Consider the following 17,284-nt stretch of genomic DNA (forward strand, 5'->3'; position numbering starts at 1 on the left):
GTTTAAAACCCCTTCCTGCTTCCTGGGCTGCCGCCTTTTGGTCCTCTCCTGCGTGAGAGCAGACTGGGGGGCCCTGAGCTCAGTAATAAACGGCTTTCCAAATTCCAACCTGGCTGATCTGGTTCCTATTCTGAGTGACCCATAACAGGAAACAATCTAGAAGCTTTTTAAAATTAGTAACACTGTATAGACCACGTTACCCCAGTGCCTTTCAGTGACAGGAAAGACAACAGAACATCTGGAAAAGCAAAGATCACTTTTTTCAAGCAATCTTAAACGATCACTTTTGAGGGTCCTTCGTAAATTCTGTACGTGTCACCAGAGTCAACAATGTGAAGTTAACACAAAGAAGTAATTATTTTAAGATAATACACATTTTTACTTTTAATTAACTCATTATGAAGAAACACTAAAAGCTGTACCTACCTTAGCTGGAGGAACCTTTCCAGCAGCTGTAATCTGACCGGTAAAAAACCGTCCAAAATGATTTGCTGCGAGGACAACGGCCTTGTAACTTAAAAAATAAACAGATAATTAAATGAAATCAAAGCTCTGAAATGCACACACCATCATAAGTTAGAAATGAAGCTGTGTCCAGGAATAACTGCTAACGCACACACCACACCTACCACATAGCGGAGTTTTAGGTGCTGCACACGCTGACTCCCTTCACCTCCCCAGCAAGCCCTCCCAACAGTAAAGGTAAAACAGAGCCACAAGAGAGAGGACGACAGGGCCCAGCTCATTCCTGGGAACCACAGGTCTAACCCAAGCAGGCTGGCCAGAGACGACCTGTCCAGGATGCCGCCCAACCTCTTCATGATAAATACAGCAGGTAAATACAGCTGACGTTGTTAAAATAATAAAAAAAAATCAAGAAAACACTAACAAATTCTTTTAGAAGCTACTGAATGCTTTAAACTTTCGCTTTAAACGTTCTCTTTCAACTTTGTTCAAATTTTCTCTGATGACTGTATAACACGTAGAACTTGTAAATAAAAAAAGAATTACATTAGCTATATGCCTGCACGTAAGAAGTTTCTAACCTCAAGGAGAACAAACACACTGCCCTTGGTCTTTAACAACAGAAAGCACAGCCTGAGACAAACGGACTCTAGCTCATGTCCTGGTCTTAAAAGGACTGTCTTTGTGACGTTGGCAAATTTCTTTGATTTCCGGTTTCTGCATCTATAAGAGGAGACAAGATGAGCATCTATCTCTCTCTGCAAGTGAATGTGAGGACCAAAGGACATGGCCAGGGAAGCCCTGGGCATCATCCCTACCACACAGCAAGTATGGGCATTTACGATGGGATACTAAATAGTGAGTATTCTGGCTAAAGTAGCTACGCACTAAAACCTAATCATGCGCCACACATTTTTCTTGACATAATTTTTATATACACTGACCTCATTTTCGTATCATTTTATACCTGAAGGTAATTTTATACACTGCCTCTGGGTAACACACACCCAACATCATACTCCAGCTATTCAGTGTTGAGTCCTACTTGCTAATAGGCAAAAGAACCTCCCCTTGATCATCGTTACATAATAATGCTCGATGTGAAAATGTATGCACAGAACATGTAGGCCATTACTATTGCTTTAGGTTAATCATGGTAGAGCAGCAACATAATATTGTAGAGGTTATTCTGTTAGTCTTATTCTTGAATTCAAGTAGTAGAATTTTTCAAAGTGCAAATAGAAACATTCAAAGGTAAATTAGCATTTCTAAAATTCAGCTATGACTCTGGGAAAAACTGCAAAAGTGAGACTGTTTGAAATGTGTAAGAAAACATTTCTGCTGGAAGAGATGACCTGGCCTCCCTCCTCCACCCACCCCAGCCAAGAAGCTCACAGCGAACCACACCAAGCGGGAAGCCACACAGCTTCACTCTAACACCGCTGTGCATGAGTTAGAGAACTTATCACACCTGGAAGAGCAGCTCCGCCAGAAGATGCACTTCTCGGCTCTAAGCTGCATCCCCTGTCAGTCTTACAAGTCAGACAAACCGGGGTGCACAGGTTGGGGGCGGAGCTGGCCTGTTTCCGGTGCTCTCCACGATCTCCACGCCTCCAGGCATAGTCTGGCCTATTACACTTGGCTTCTGAGTTTTTGTTCATTTATCTCTTGCTCAATGCATCGTGATGCTAAAGCCCAGTGACCCCGAACGCCGGGCTGCGTGCTGGCTGGCGGGCTGCTGAGGCAGGCTCCTCTGGGGAGGCCACACTGATGAACCTCCTGCTCAGGGCCCAGGCCTGCGACAGGCACACTCCTCACACCCTGCTGAGCTACTGACACGACTCTTTCACATGTGTGCTTTTCACATCACAGAGCCACAGCGCCCTTTACATTTTACATTTCTTATTTAAAATTTTCAGTCCTACATTGCACAAAATTAACTCTTTTACAAGCTCACATACGGCAAGAATTCCCTTTGTCCTTCAGCACATTATTTATACAGAAAATAAGATCATCTGACAAGCCTCTTGCCACATTACATGCAGAACAACAAAAGCATTTTTAACTTGTCATTTTTGTTTACTGCTTCTCATTCTTATCAAGAGAGAACAGCTGAAACACCAAGGAGAATCTGTGGCATATCTGATATGCTATGCCTGAAACAAACCCTAAGAAAAGCGGTCAGTTCCTGTGTCAGGCTGCGAAGGCTTTATTCATATTGATCTTTTTTTCCCCCAAAGCACTATTTTTTATATATTTTCTTTCTTTTAAGAAAATTTTAAAAAACACAGAATTCCAAAACAAGATGATAGGCTATTAACACTAGTTGTTGCATCACATATTGTCATCTTCACAGTAGCTGTCAGGTTACCAGATACAGGCACATGAAATAGACCAAGCAACATAAGCACTAACTGTTCCTTTCAAAAAACTTAAAGATAGCCCCGAGGCATGCTGAGATGGCAGCTGAGACTGGGTGTGGGGGCGCACCCCTGTGATCCCAGCTCTTGGGAGGCTGTAAACAGGCGGATCACTATGAGTCTGATCTAGTCTTCCCCACCCCCACCCCACCCCACCCCACCCCCAACCGGGGATTGAACTCAGGCCCTCGCACTTGCCAGGGAAGTGCTTATTCCATTGAGTCATCTCCCCGGCCCCAAGTCTGATCTAGTAGTGAGACCCTGAACACCCTGTAGACCCTTCCCTAACACAAAAAAAAAAACCTTAAAGAAATTAGTAGTACAGCTATCTTAGCTATCTTGTGGGCGTGTGTATGTCTGTATACTCTTCCCCTTCCTTCTTTTCTCCTTTTCCTCAGCCTAGTTGTTCTTTTCTTTTGAGCAGTTTCTTTTCTTTTCACAATATCTACTATATCTTTTCAATACTATCTACTCTTTTAGTTTCTTACACTAAGGAGAGAACACAATGTTTACACACGTGAGTCTGATTTATTTCACTCATGAGTACGGTCTCTAGTCGCATCCATTTACCTATACAAGCCTGAAGTTTATCTTTCTTTATGGCTGGGCAATGTTCCACTGTAGAAAAATACCGCATCTTCTTTACCATTCTTCAGGTGATGGGCTGTGGGGTTGTTTCCAAGATGTGGCCACGACAAAGTGTGCTGCCATCAACATGGCGCACACATATCACTGTGGTATGAGGCTTTGAACTCTTCTGGGAGGATCCCAGAAGGGGAGTATCTTGGTCAGAGAGGACAATATCTTATTTATACCTTATTCATGTTAGCAAATTTCCAACTAATAATAGTTTTCATGCTTACAATCTTAGTAATGTCTCAGAAGAGCTGGGCTATAGTGCTGCCCTATTTCCTGATCATTCCTGCCCTCTTGGGCAACGTCAGCAACACTGCTTACTAGTCACCTATTTCTACCCCTTACCCGTCCAGGCATGACTACTCCTAGCTGCCTCCGTCTGGCGGCACTCCAGGCCATACGCAGGCAAAGCGGCTGAGCCGGCAGGCCAGCGAAGCCTGTGACCGTCACGCCTCAGAGACGAGAAGACAGAGCTCAGTCCACACTACGGCGGGCACACCAGGTAGCTCCACCTAATGTAGGTATTTCCCCCACTTGGTAAAAATTTCATGAATTCACCTAAGAAAAACTTTTAAGATGGAAAGTCTACTGACACATACACTCAGGTTGGGCATCCCTAATCCAAAATTCTAACACTGGATGTGAGGGCGATCTGGCTGCGACATGTCACCCCATTGATCGCCAGGGTTGATTCGGCTGATCTGGCTGGCTAGGCAGGTGTCCCCTTCCTCCCTCAACGATCCATGTGCGTCCCTCCCAAAATTCTAACACTGAAACATTCTAAAATTTAAAAGATTTGAGAGCACTGACATAAGTAGCAAGTAGAAACTGCCCACCTGACCTCCTGCAACGGTTGCCATCAAGGTACAGGTGTGCAAAATGGTGCCTTCCACAGCCCCAAAGCACATGGGTACAGGGGCGCAGGCCTGTAATTCCAGGTACTAAGGAGACTGAGGGAGGAAGACTCAAGGCCAGCCTGGTCAGCTTAGTGAGACCTTGTCTCAAAATCAAATTTAAAAAAGGCTGAGACTTTTTTAAAAAGTTCAGCAGTTGAATACACATCTAGTATGTACAAGGCCCTGGGTTCAAACCCCAGTACCAAAACATAAAAAACTCCAGGCCCTTCAGCTACAATGCACAAACTACTTCACACACAAAGATATCAAAACCTTTTATAAAATTATCTTGAAGGCTGGGGAGATGGCCCAGTGGAATAAGCGCTTCCCTGGCAAGCGCAAGGGCCTGAGTTCAATCCCTGGTTCCGCCAAAAAAAAAAAAAAAATATCTTAACACTATGTATATAAGGTGTATATGAAACATCATTGAACTTCATGTTTAAACTTGGGTCCCTAAACTAAAAATACCTCATTATGTATGTTCAAACATTCCAAAATCTGAAAAAAAAAAATCTGAAAGATGCATCATCCTAAGCTTCTCAGACAAAAGACACTAAATAATAACTCTTATATTTAGTTATAAGAACTTTCAAATTCAACCTTGTTTATAGATATATACATAGGATGAAAATATGGATTACTGGTCAAACAAATAATCTGACAGTTATTTCCTTTGGTAGATGGACATACTATGTCTCCCTATCAATGAAGATTAAAGGAGAGCATAAAGTAGAATTTCTTATCTGATTATTGTGAAACAGTGATTCATACAAATAATTTGAATGCACTTTACTCAAAAGGCTGCGGTCTCCAACAATTACAACGAGGTAGTAATAGAGAAGATCTGTACAGCGCGAGCGTTCACTAACCACTGTTGTGTCTCTGGTCAAACAAAATGAGAAAGAACCAACTTACCCAGCAATGTTGGCCATGGAACTCAGGGCGTCATAACCCTGAGCGATGGTCACTCTGGGAACCTGGTCCATTGCCACAACTGTCGTTTTTCTTTTGGAAAGCTTATCTAGCAAGTCTGGATTTTGAGCTGGGTAAATAAAACTTATCAACGTTCCTGATGTCTTTAAAAGGTCAGCTTCGTGGACACCTGATGCTGGATTAACCATGGGGGCTCGCACCTGAAAACAAAGTCAAATTTTGATGAAAAGATGACACCAGGCCAGGATGCTGCAGTGGCCAGCGCACGCCTCCCACATGCAGGGCCAGGGCTCCTTAGCACGGATTTTCCCACTATGTGTAGATATACAGATCACACTGTTAAGTGAACGGTATAACTTCTTATATTCCATGAATGAAATCCTGTAACGCTCCAGAAGTCAACCTTTCTTCATTTAGTGTCCATCCCCATGCCATCTGTTCCTCACTACTGACTCTGGATGGTGTTGAGCAAAGAAAACACACCAGGAAACACCTATCACCAGGTCAGCTTTGACCGCCAACTACAGAGTGGTGTAATATGGAGGTATAATAAGTCGTCCTCCAAAACCTATTAGTCTAGTAAAATTAGACGTTAGAATACCGTTTCCTCACACGCTCAAAGGTTCAGTTCTTGCTCATTTTGGCAAGCACGCAACTTCCCCACGTGAGGTGGGGAAATACTGGAGGCGTTGTAGACTCAACTCTCCCAGACAGTGAGTGCAGAAGAGCGTCACCCGAGACTCTGGATGACTATTTGCAGACAAGCGCTATTCAAGCTGGGAGCTCTGCTGCACCAGGCCCAAGTGCAAGGCTGTAGTCTATTCCTGCCTTTAGCAAGGACCAGCGCACTTGCCTGGCTCCTGGTCTACACACTCAGTCAGTTGGCGCCTACCACGTTTCACCTCGATCCACCTGCGCACCGTTTGAGTGCTGACCTGGTGAACACGCCATTCTGAAGCGGGAACCCTAAAAGTCCTCGCTGGCCCGGGGACGTAGCTCTGGGCAGAGCAGTTGTCAGCAGGCGCAGGCCTCGGATGCCAGCCACACACGACCATGCAAAGTGTCTGAGTGGAAGTGCAGCTGGTGCACACCTCTGTCCCCAGCACACCAGACACACACATGTGTGCACACACGCACACACACGCACTTAACAAGGCCTGTCTTTCCTCCATGAAAATCTATAACGTGCATTTAGTAAGAATTTGGGAGGCAACTCTGAATTGATTCTACTGCCCTCTCATAAAGGCTCAGTGGGACTTCGGCGTCTGAGCAGGCCAGGCCACCACGTGTGATCTCTCATCTGCTCCCAGGGTGTGAGCAAGGCTGACTCGACAGAACGACCCCAGGTCCAAGAGAACATCAGTTCTAGTGTAAAGTTGCAAGTTTCTATGTTACAGATTTCTCAGCGCATCTTTCCATGAGCCCATATACATTATGAATCCCTAAGAAGACAACAGCTTTTTTTTTTTCTGGAACCGGGGATGGAACTCAGGCCCTTGCACTTGCCAGGGAAGCGCTTATTCCACTGAGCCATCTCACTGGCCCCTGACAACAACATTTTTAAAATTTATAGATATACCTAAAACCTTTTTGGAGGAACAGTTCAAAAGGTTTTGCCCTTTATAACACACTGCAGGGCTAAGACAGCTCAGTGGCTTAAGCCCCTGTCTGGCAAGCGCAAGGTCCTGAGTTCGATCCCTAGTACCAAAATAAACAAGTAAACAGCATAGCAACGTGTATTTTTTTTCTCTCTTATCCCTATTCTTTTAGTATATACTAAATTATATCACTAAGTATCCATATAACTAAGACTTTGAGAAGTTTTTGCTGAATTACGATTTATCTCCATGTTGCAAATTTTCTACACTATTAGTTTTGCATCTTTTGCACAAGCCACCACTTGGGAACGTGTCAGGGATAAGGTGGTGGTTCAGTGGCCAACCCCACGTTTAGCCTGCTTGAAGCCCTGAGCTCAAACACCAACACCCAACTAAAGTGATCCTGCCATGTTTCTCAGAAGTCTCTGATTAAAAAATAAAAAACTGTATAACTGAATCAGCTTAGAAATTACTACAAGAATGTATTTTAATCCAGTAGTCACACTTCTATAATCCAAGCATCCCCGTGTGACTTGGTTGGTGGTGGCTTAGAATTTAAATTCTTAGCTCTTGTTAGCATCTGAGCTACTCTTGATACAGGCTCTCTCTCCTGACGTCATTTTTCACTTCAGATTTTGCCACTGAAGCTTTTCAGCCTAGACTTCTGAACTGTGTGATGCCCTTCAGAGTCAGTGAGCCTACTTGCCACTCGGCCCGAAGCTGCCTTTCCAGGACAGTCAGGCCTTCTCTAGAAGCAGCTTTCTGTAACATGAATCACTGTGCCTTCAGGCAGCGGACACTGAACATTCAGTCCCAGGCTGCCCTTGGCACGTGCTTTCCATTCTAGTGGAGTTAAATGCTCACTGGTGGGTACTCTGGATTGGGCGGATGTGGCACGCACACCCCCCAGCCAAGTAAGAAGGAACTTCTGTGCAGCAAACGCAGAAGTGAATGTCACTACTCCTCGGGTTAAACATATGTCACTTTGCCTGATAAAAGTTCTACAGAAGCATGAAAAACTCCCACGAAACACAGTCATTTCTTTGGTGAAAAGGTGTTGTTGAAGAGAGGAAAAGTGAAAATGATTAAGGACAGATGTGTTAAACCTTCATTTGATCATTACACATTGTACACATATGCCAAAATGTGGCGCTGGTATCCCATAAATGTGTACAATTATTATGTGTCAATGAAAAACCAAGGACATTGGAAAAGCCAAAAAATGAAAGTAATATTTCCGCAAAAAAGCCTTCAACAGTCAACGTGCTGTCAGGAGACACAGAAGAATATTACCTTGACCACCAAATCGGAAGCCAGGGCTTGCTTTGCCCCTTGGATTTGGGCACCCACGGCTCGGTAGTGATCATCCGAGAACTTGGATGCTTCGCCTGCTCCTGATTCTACAATGACATTAAAGCCCTGCTTGACCAAGGCCTGAACGCCAGCAGGAGACAACGCTACCCGCTTCTCATTTTGGAAAATCTCCTTGGGAACACCAACCGTCAGCTGCTTATATGGAATTCCTGCAAAAAGACAAAGGCAAAAACAAAGCTTTTTTTAAAACAGCAGATTTCTGAAAATCAGCAGCCTATCCAAGCTAAGTTACTCTCAACATGCTATTCAAAATGATGTTCTTGATTCAAAACTATAATTCTTTCACTTTTTTAATAAATGATGAAAACCACATGCCCCCATTCTCATCTAAGCTCTGTACAGTCAAATGGCTCTATTCCAGGCACATTAAGCTCAGCACACACTTATGGAAGAAAGCGCGCAGAGAGGGCACACGGCATGCAAATTCTACAGCCCAAGTTAGTCTGCTAAGATTATTCTCCCTGTATCGAGCTTTCTCAAAGACAGAAGTAGACCACCATTTTTTAATCCTATACAATACACTTCAGTGGCCTAACACACCTAAGCTCCTCCCTGGCAATTTGGCCCCTAGAAATTCCTCAGAGACTTCCAAATGCTGTACCATGAGATCGCACACAATTAGCAATAAATAGACAAGGAATGACAAGTAGGTCAGAGATAACTGTCCACGGGGCACATGGCAGGAAACCCAGCAGTGCAGCCTACAAGTGACCTGCACAGGGACTCTGCTTAAAGACATTCAGTGTTGGCCAGAGACTATTCAAGCCAATCAGGCTCTCCCCAGGAAGCCTGGCCCACAAAGGAGACCAGAGAGCAGAACGGTACAGAAGGTATTTGTAAGCACAGTCCTGAGGCTGTCAAGGAAGGTCAAGAGCAGTGGTGGGAGGCCCAGCAGCAGTAGGCACGAGGCACACGGAGAAGACAGGCACAGCCAGGAACCCGGAGCACCACCCCTTGCTTCTTCCCAGGAGGAAAGGTGCGCTGCTCCCAGACCTCCCAAGAATGCACAGTAATGGGCTTCAGAAAGTGTAACGGGCCATGCTGCCCCAGGGCCAGAAGGGCCATGCAGGGCAAGCTTCTGTTCACACCCGGTTCTGGGCGGCTCGAGGGTATGAGCACATTTTAAACAGAGTATCTGTTTCTATTAAAGTGTAGGAAATCCACTCTTTCGACCTGAACTCTAACTACATGCAATAAAAAAAAGAATCAGCTCATCCATACAGAGTAAGTTATTATGAAAGACTTGGAGAGACCACACCAACCTAAATCTACATGGATGATTCCCCTCTTACTTAGATTCCCATATTACTTATGCATTAACAATTAGGACAGTGAAGACAAACAAATGCTTACTCCTTTTTTGAGGGGAGAAACAGAAAGCTGGGAAATATTTAGCCTGATGCACAAAATTAAGTCACATGTACTCTCAGGAGTGCAGTTATCAGAAAACCTCATATACAGGTCCTATAAGCCAAAAGTTAAGGAAGGGGCCGGTGATGACTCAAGTTATATCAAAAGCACTTGAAACTCAGCTTTGAGTAGCTTCCAGTGGTCAAACATGGTGAATTGAGCATCAATGGTAATAGAACAAAACACATCCAAAGATGTTAAAATACATGAGTTGGTGTTGTACCACCAAAAAAAAAAAAAACAGTATCCCTTAAAGTTTTACTGATCCCTGTGCTCTAGTCCCCAGTACCCGTAAATGTGTAAAGAACAGGGCAGAGGGGCCCTATCGTAGCTGAAGAAAGCAAGGGTACTAACCAGCTGAGCTTCAAACAGGAAAACACAATGCGGATTCTCTGACAGCCCTGCATGTGGAGGAGGAAGGCCGCAGAGTCAGAACCAGGACTAACTGAAGATCCTACACTGTTGCTCTGAAGGTGGAAGAAGGGCCAGAATCAAACAACCACACATGCTCCTTCAAAGCAGGAAAAAGCACAAGGGCCAACGCCCCCGGCACATCCATGAGGATGCAGACCTGCCAAAGCCTCGATGTAAGCCCAGGGAGCCCTGCTTTGGACTTTGACTTCCCTAAGCACAAGATAACACATTCGTGTTGTGCGGCAGTGGCACAGGCCTGACACTGCTACAATGGACTGGGGGACTCTATGCAAAGAGTCTAACTGATTATTAGCAAAACCAGTACATAACAAGAAAGACTCAAACCTTTACTTCAGCTTTCCAGTGTAATCTTGGCATAACCAAATGGTAGCACAAAAGGATTTCTTTATAGAAAATTTCTCTCTTGTAAAGGAATGCGGAACGATGAAATGTCACCAGTCTGAAGCCTCCAGCATGTTCACGGCCATCAGCCAAACGGCCATTACACCCTCTCGGTGAAAAACTCACAGAGGCTTCACAACCGGGAAGCTCACTAATTAATCTTCCTGATGAAATGCAACGGCACCAAGGAAGTAGGGCTGCCCAACAAGGAGAGCTGAAGTCTAACTGAGCAAAATGACAACCAAATAGCATAGCTAAGTCCAATTCAGCCTCCCTATCCCTCTAAATATTACAAAAAATAAAAGAGACAGAGAAACTGGTTAAACAAAACCAATAGGATTCAATCAGCCAAACTTAGAGCACTAGGAAATTATACAGGGTAACAAACTCTTCCACAAGTACATTTTAAGAAAAAAGTAGAACAGAATCTACAGCTCAAAACAAACCTCGGAGACACAGCAAACAAGTACAATATGTGATCTTTAGTGAATGTTATCTAGAGAAGAGTCAGAAACCGAATAAAAAAAAAAAAGTCTTACACGTGGGTAACAGCGCACTTAAGTCCATGGATAGTCTCACAAGAACAAGGGTCGCGTCCTCCAAGGTCATGTGCTTTCATATTACACACAGTTTTACCCACTGGGTCGCCTGGCCTCCTACAGCAGTTTAAAAGAAAGCAGGTGAAGATGAAGTCGGGAGCTCTTAGGAAAAGGGATCCTGACAGTACCGGCTTATCGACTAAGGACAAGGGAGAAAGGCCACAAAATCGAACCAACCCAGACCCAAACAAACAAAAACCTCAAATGCCTAGCAGTTCAAGAGCCCTCATGAAAGAAGTCCTACAAATTTAAAGGTGAAGAAAGATGCTATGTGTAACAAAAGCCATCCCCAACATGCGCCCTACTCCTCCACCTCAGCAACAAAATGGCATTTTTGGCTGGCTATGTTGCCTTCGGGAGCAAAAGCTAAATGTCTAAATCTCCCAAGTAAACGGGCATTCACCTAAAGCCTAGCCAATGAAAGGCACAGAGAAATACTGGAACAGCCTTTGCAAAGACTTCTAAAAGGTAGAGAAGGGGCTGGGGGGATGGCTCAGTGGTCTAGAGCACCTACTTGGAACGGGCTTGGCAAGGCACAGGGACCGTGGTTCAATCCCCAGCACCACATGCCAGCCGGCCCCGCCCCCTGGTGGGCTGAGCTGGCCACACACACACACAATAAATAAATGTAATAAAAATAAATAAATGTTTAAAAAATAAAAATAAAAATAAAAATAAAAGGTAGAGAACTCCACTTAGAGGCATCCCCCTGTCCAGGGTGCGATTTGCAGATGAACTGCTTTCTTCATAAAATTTGAGTTTCAAGGGATGTCTGTGTTCATTTGGGCCACTTCTTCATTCCAAGATGGTTCTATTCCATTTTAGAAGTTTGAGATATGTAATTTTAAATCATTAAAATTTGGATTTAATTTTATTTTTTTAAAAAGCATCCTCTTTTATTTTATTTTATTTATTTATTTTATTTATTTATATATATATATTTTTTGCTCCGAATGCCTTCAGGGCAGCTTTGGCTGGCTTGAGCTGTGGGGCTCTAACTGCAGCAACGTGGGCCTGACTGCTTGGTTGAAGCAGCCACTTAAAGAACTGAGCTACGGGGCAGGCCCCCAGCATCCTCTTTTAGACTCTGCTCTTTCTCCCCTTCCCTGAATAGAAGCAAGCGAGGTTCATAATAGCAGAGAAGGCTTTGAAAGACTGCGGAAGGTCTCTGGAAGGTCTTAGCGCCTTCCCAAGCACCAGGACAGTGGTGGGGAATTTTGAGAGAAGCAGCAAGATCTTACACTTGAAGAGATTATTCTCACTGTCATGTGCAGAACTCTGTAGGGGCAACAGAATCAGAAATGCAGAGACTATTCATGGGGCCAGCACATCACCATGGTGGCCTGGATCAGCAATGCTGAGAAAGTCACGCATATTGAGACATACGTAGGCAAAAGGTGGAGCTGCAGGGGATCTGTGCAGGGGTAATTCCAAGGGTTCTGAGCAGGACTGAGATGAAACTGCTATGTACTAAATCAGCACACATTAACATAGGTCAATTAACACACCTAATCCCCAGTTCTGGAGTACAGATGCGCTAGATGTGGTACAATTGCCTAATATTAACCAAGAATAAGGGAAGGCTGCTCAGAGAAACAGTATGGGCAATGGGCACCCTCAACTCAACTGGTTCATCTTTACCTTTTTCTATTAGTTCTTCTCTGTTAGCAAAGGCATTCAGGAAATTCTATACATAGCAAACATAAAACAGCACTCCCTTGTCTTTTACAAAAATGAACAGCAGTACATAAAACTACACAGCTTTGCCTTTTATCTATAACCAAGAGAAGTATAAGCTCCTATTATCTGAAGCAAATGTGGATGTAAGACTTTACCAAGTTAATTAAAACAACACTGCTATTCCATCATACCTGGGAAAGAATGGCTATCATCAAGAAATCATCCAGTAACAAATGCTTGCAGGGCTGTGGGGGAAAAGGAGCCCTTCAGCCCTGTTGGTACAAGTGCAGGCCGGTGCAGCCGCTGTGAAATCAGTGGGAGATTCCTCAGAAAAGTAAGAGTGGAGGTCCCACTTGACCCAGACATTTCCCCCCAGGTATCTTCCCAGAAGAATTAAAAACATTGTACCACGGCAATACATGTGCACCCATGTTTATAGCAAAGCAATTTGTCATAGCTAAGTCTTGGAAGCAACCCAAATGCCCATCAAACAGGGAATGGCTAAAAAGATGTGGTCTTTTTATATAGTGGAATACAACTCAGCTGTAAAGAAGGATAAACTCGAGACCTAAGTAAACAGATGCAACTCAAAACCACACTCATCAGTGACATAACCCTGCCCTGCCTGTGTAAGCATCACATCATCTCCCCGGAGTGAGACTCTCCAGGAAAAAGCAAGTACAGCACAAAACATACAGCAAATAGTGGAAACTATATCGCTCAAGAGAAAAGAGAAATTGGGGCAAGGGAAAGGAGAAAAGAAGGGACAAGCAAAAAAATAAGTACATACACACACACATATATATACACACACACAAAAACAGTTAACAGTTATACTACTAATTTCTTAGTTCATTGAAAAGAAAGGTTTGTGATAATATTGTTTGAACAATTAAATGCCTATATCTTGTACTCTGAGATACTGATTTAACGATGACTTGCAACATACTAACCACTGTTTCCCTCTCATTACCACGTTGTAAAATTTTAATTTTTTTCTCTTTAAAATAGAAAATAAATTTAACAAAGAACTTTACCTGGTTTCACAGGGGCTTTACACCACAGTGCCTGATGACTATGAAATGTTCGGGAAAAATCCTTTTTCCCAGGCAGAACCTTGCAGGACCCCAAATTGCTAAGTAAAGGACAGGAGCAGCCGGTCACCACCGTTTTCAGCAGGTTTGCCATGTTGACACACGCCGCCAACTTTCTGGTTTCCTTGTAAGCAAATTGCTAAGGGGAGAGATAAGAAATGGTTTCTATGCCAAGAAAAAGTACTTTGTCTTTTGAACATTAATATCTAAATTGCTAATCTAAACACCTTAGAATGTAACAGCTAAATGTAGACATCTACAAAGAATTTATCTGGAAGTTCTTATAGAAGATTCTTCCAAGGTTTTCTCTAAAACCTGGGAGTCATAAATTACTATTCAATTCCAAGCCTAAGTCACATACAAGTCTATTTGATCCTTATGTAGCTAGAGATTCACACACATATGCACACACACACACACACACACACACCTAAAGAATTGAGTCATGTCTTAAAAGATCTTCTTAATCAAAATGTGCAGCAAAAAGTTACATGTAATCAGTTACCTTTGAGTCTCTCTTAAATTACCTGATGCACCCCTCCCAGCAGTGAGTTACAAAGCGCACCCCACCCATCGCAGCGAGATCCCCAAGCTGAGGCTGCCCAAGTGAACCCAAGATTCGTGTCTGCCAGGCGCACTTCTCAAGAGAATTAAACGTGCCCAAGCTACGGTGCCTTTGCCCTTAGGAAGGCACCTCGTCTTCCTGTTTCCCTCGAAGGCAGATCCCCAGGGCCGTGGAGTACGCTACACCTCGGAGTGCTCCTCTATTTTTTATTTCCTTCTTCCAAGAACAGGAAGCAGCAGAGGACCTAGAACCTCTACCAGTCAAGGAGAGGTTCTAGAGCAGCACGAGCAGCACCAACTAGGCCTGCAGGTTCTGAGCCATCCACTAGGCATGCCCTGGCTGAGCACCAGATCCCAGCGCGTTCCACAAGCATTTTTCCAGACTCCCTAGGAAGAGAGTTTGGGCTCTTTTTTTATTGCAGAACTGTTGCCACAGGTGCTGAAGAAAGCTCTTTAAATTACTAACAAGGAGCACTGGTAATGGAAAGTCTCATTCCGGGCAGTGCTTTAAAAAGATGGCCTTTAAATCAACAAACTGTACTAGGGACAGTTTCAGAGGCTCTGTCCTTATGGGCACTTGTAAGATCAAGCTGGAATAGGCCACGCACTGGGAGCCAAGAAAAGTCAACACTAGGAGCAGAGGCAGTGAGTTCCTGAATGGAACAAAGAAGGTGACTGTGACCTTTTATGTGGCTCAGAAAAGGAAAGGAAAGATATTCAGTACAGAGAGAACAAAATCAAGACGGATTCAGGCATGCAACTAAAAATGTGTGTGGATGGTCCTTTGCATTTGAATGGACAGTTTTTAATCTACAGTCTTCCCACGTGTATTTCACCTCAGTCTTAAAGCATTCCTAAATTCTGTAAAGAGCCTCCTCCATTCATGGGTCACATGGAGAGTTATTCACAGCTGACAAGAAAAAAACGTGAATTCGAAATTTAGCTACACATCCAAACTTTCACTGAGTCTACACCAAAAAAGGAGATATAAAGTAAAAGGTAAGTATTATCCTGAGGAAGAATTTTTTCCTACCGATCAGTACTGAATGACCTGCTCTCTATTCCAAGCTCCTGACTTACCCAACTCTCTTCCAGTCATTCCAGCCCCCCCCCCAAGTTACCCTTTTTTACAGAACTGACAAAGCTTTTTCAGACCTCATCAACAAAAGAACGAAGCTGACTTTCAGTACAGCCCCCTACTGTCCAAGTTGGCTACTGGGGTGTCTTACTTGAACCTCTCTAAGCCTCGAGCTGCTCATCTATAAAAAGAGAATAGCAGGTTTCTGGGGCCCTTTTAGGCTCTAGCAATGCTAGGATTCATGAGATTTTGCAATGTTTTAAAGGTGGACTTCTATTTCATGGACTTGACGCTGGGGATTTGTCCTGCCTACTGGGAAAAAAATTTTTTTGATGTTGAGCAGATTCCTGGCAGGGGCATCAGACATCAACAGCACCAAGGCCTTCAGAGGCCAATTTCTTAAAAAAAAAAAAAGGCCATTTCATTCATGCTGTAACTTTCTGGGCAGAGAGTAGGAACTAGCTTATTGATGAGGGCAGTTTATACCACTAATCCTAAATCAAATACAAATGACTGAAAAATACTCAGAGTAGCTGAACTATCTTACCATTAGCAGGATGCTTTCACGCCAGGCCCCAAAGCCTGTTTCCCCTATCTTTGCCTCAAAACTCTCCGCTTTTGATCATCTATGTGCTTCCACAGCTTTGAACCAATAAAGGGAAATCTTTGTAACTCAAAATTAGAGAGGAGAAATCCTACTTAGTGTGGCATTATTGTGGCTGTTTGATGTAAGTTATTAGAGCAGATCTCTCCCCTAATTGCTAGCAAAGCACCCAACCAAGTGAAGGACTCTGGATTGGAAAACCCTTCAACTTATTTGCTCTGCTGTGTGTCCTTAACTTCTCTGTAGCTGATTTTGTCTTTAAAACGAGAACAGTTAAAGCATCTACTACACTGGGTGGCTTCCAGGAGTAAAACAACAAAATTCCTGGTTCAGAAGGTTATTGAGAGGATAAATGAACATTCTTTCTTGATTAGTTGTTACATTCACTTTAGTATGACCTCAGGCCCAATGCCTTGGCCAAAACAGAAAGTCAGGTTTGGTTTGGTTTTTACCAAAGGACCAAATAAGTGCGCATAAATATCCCAAAGCCTGGGTACCCATTCTCTACTACGTCCAAGGAGTTTCCGGAGATTTTCTTTGACATTGAAATGCTTCTGTAGCCTTGTGGAAAACTGGTTCTATCAGCAAAGGTAAGTAACCACAGCTGACAAGAAGGGAATCCTACACTGCTCCTATTAATAGAGTCGTCGTAAATTCGAGATTTGCAAATAACAAGGGCACAAAGGAAAAGTCGGACCGCTTTACATAATGTCATTTACTGGAACGGTCTGTCCTAGGGGCCTCGGCCTCTTAGGGCTGTCCGCACCACAGGGCGACAAGACATCTGCAGGTGCAAACCCGCCGCGGGTCAGGCCAGCCACTCCAACAAGGACACAGTGCCCTACTGGGGAGCCCAGCCTGGCAGCGGGCACGGCCTCGCCCAGAGCCGCTCGCACCCGGGCCCGTCCCAGGGCTCCCCTCCCTGGCCACCCACCGCCCCTGCCAGCTGCACGCCCCGCTGGTTAGAACCCCTGCCCGGAGCCCACCGGCCGGGGTCCGCACCGCCCTGCCCCGGCCACCACGACGGGGCCGCGTCCGGGCTGGACGAGAGGGCCCGCTCGACCTCCGCGCGCTCCAGCGCTGCCCGACGCGCCGGGTCCGGCCCGAGCCCCGCGTC

The 17,284-nt window shown here is 44.4% G+C and overlaps 1 protein-coding gene across 2 annotated transcripts in view; it reads right to left on the reverse strand.

Moving 5' to 3' along the window:
• Positions 1 to 17,284, reverse strand: part of Nnt (nicotinamide nucleotide transhydrogenase) — a 94,043-nt gene that overhangs the window by 76,247 nt on the left and 512 nt on the right. For both annotated transcript variants that reach the window (XM_023707578.1, XM_004647298.3), the window contains exons 2-5: positions 13,865 to 14,060; positions 8,242 to 8,471; positions 5,333 to 5,550; positions 427 to 514 (exon numbers count right to left, since the gene is read on the reverse strand). In XM_023707578.1, coding sequence (XP_023563346.1) covers positions 427 to 514; positions 5,333 to 5,550; positions 8,242 to 8,471; positions 13,865 to 14,015 — 687 coding nt within the window. In that variant the 5' untranslated portion in view covers positions 14,016 to 14,060. The remainder of the gene's footprint in view (positions 1 to 426; positions 515 to 5,332; positions 5,551 to 8,241; positions 8,472 to 13,864; positions 14,061 to 17,284) is intronic.

The sequence above is a fragment of the Octodon degus genome, unplaced genomic scaffold, assembly GCF_000260255.1.
Source record: "Octodon degus isolate 3935 unplaced genomic scaffold, OctDeg1.0 scaffold00299, whole genome shotgun sequence".
In the NCBI taxonomy this organism is placed as follows: domain Eukaryota; kingdom Metazoa; phylum Chordata; class Mammalia; order Rodentia; family Octodontidae; genus Octodon; species Octodon degus.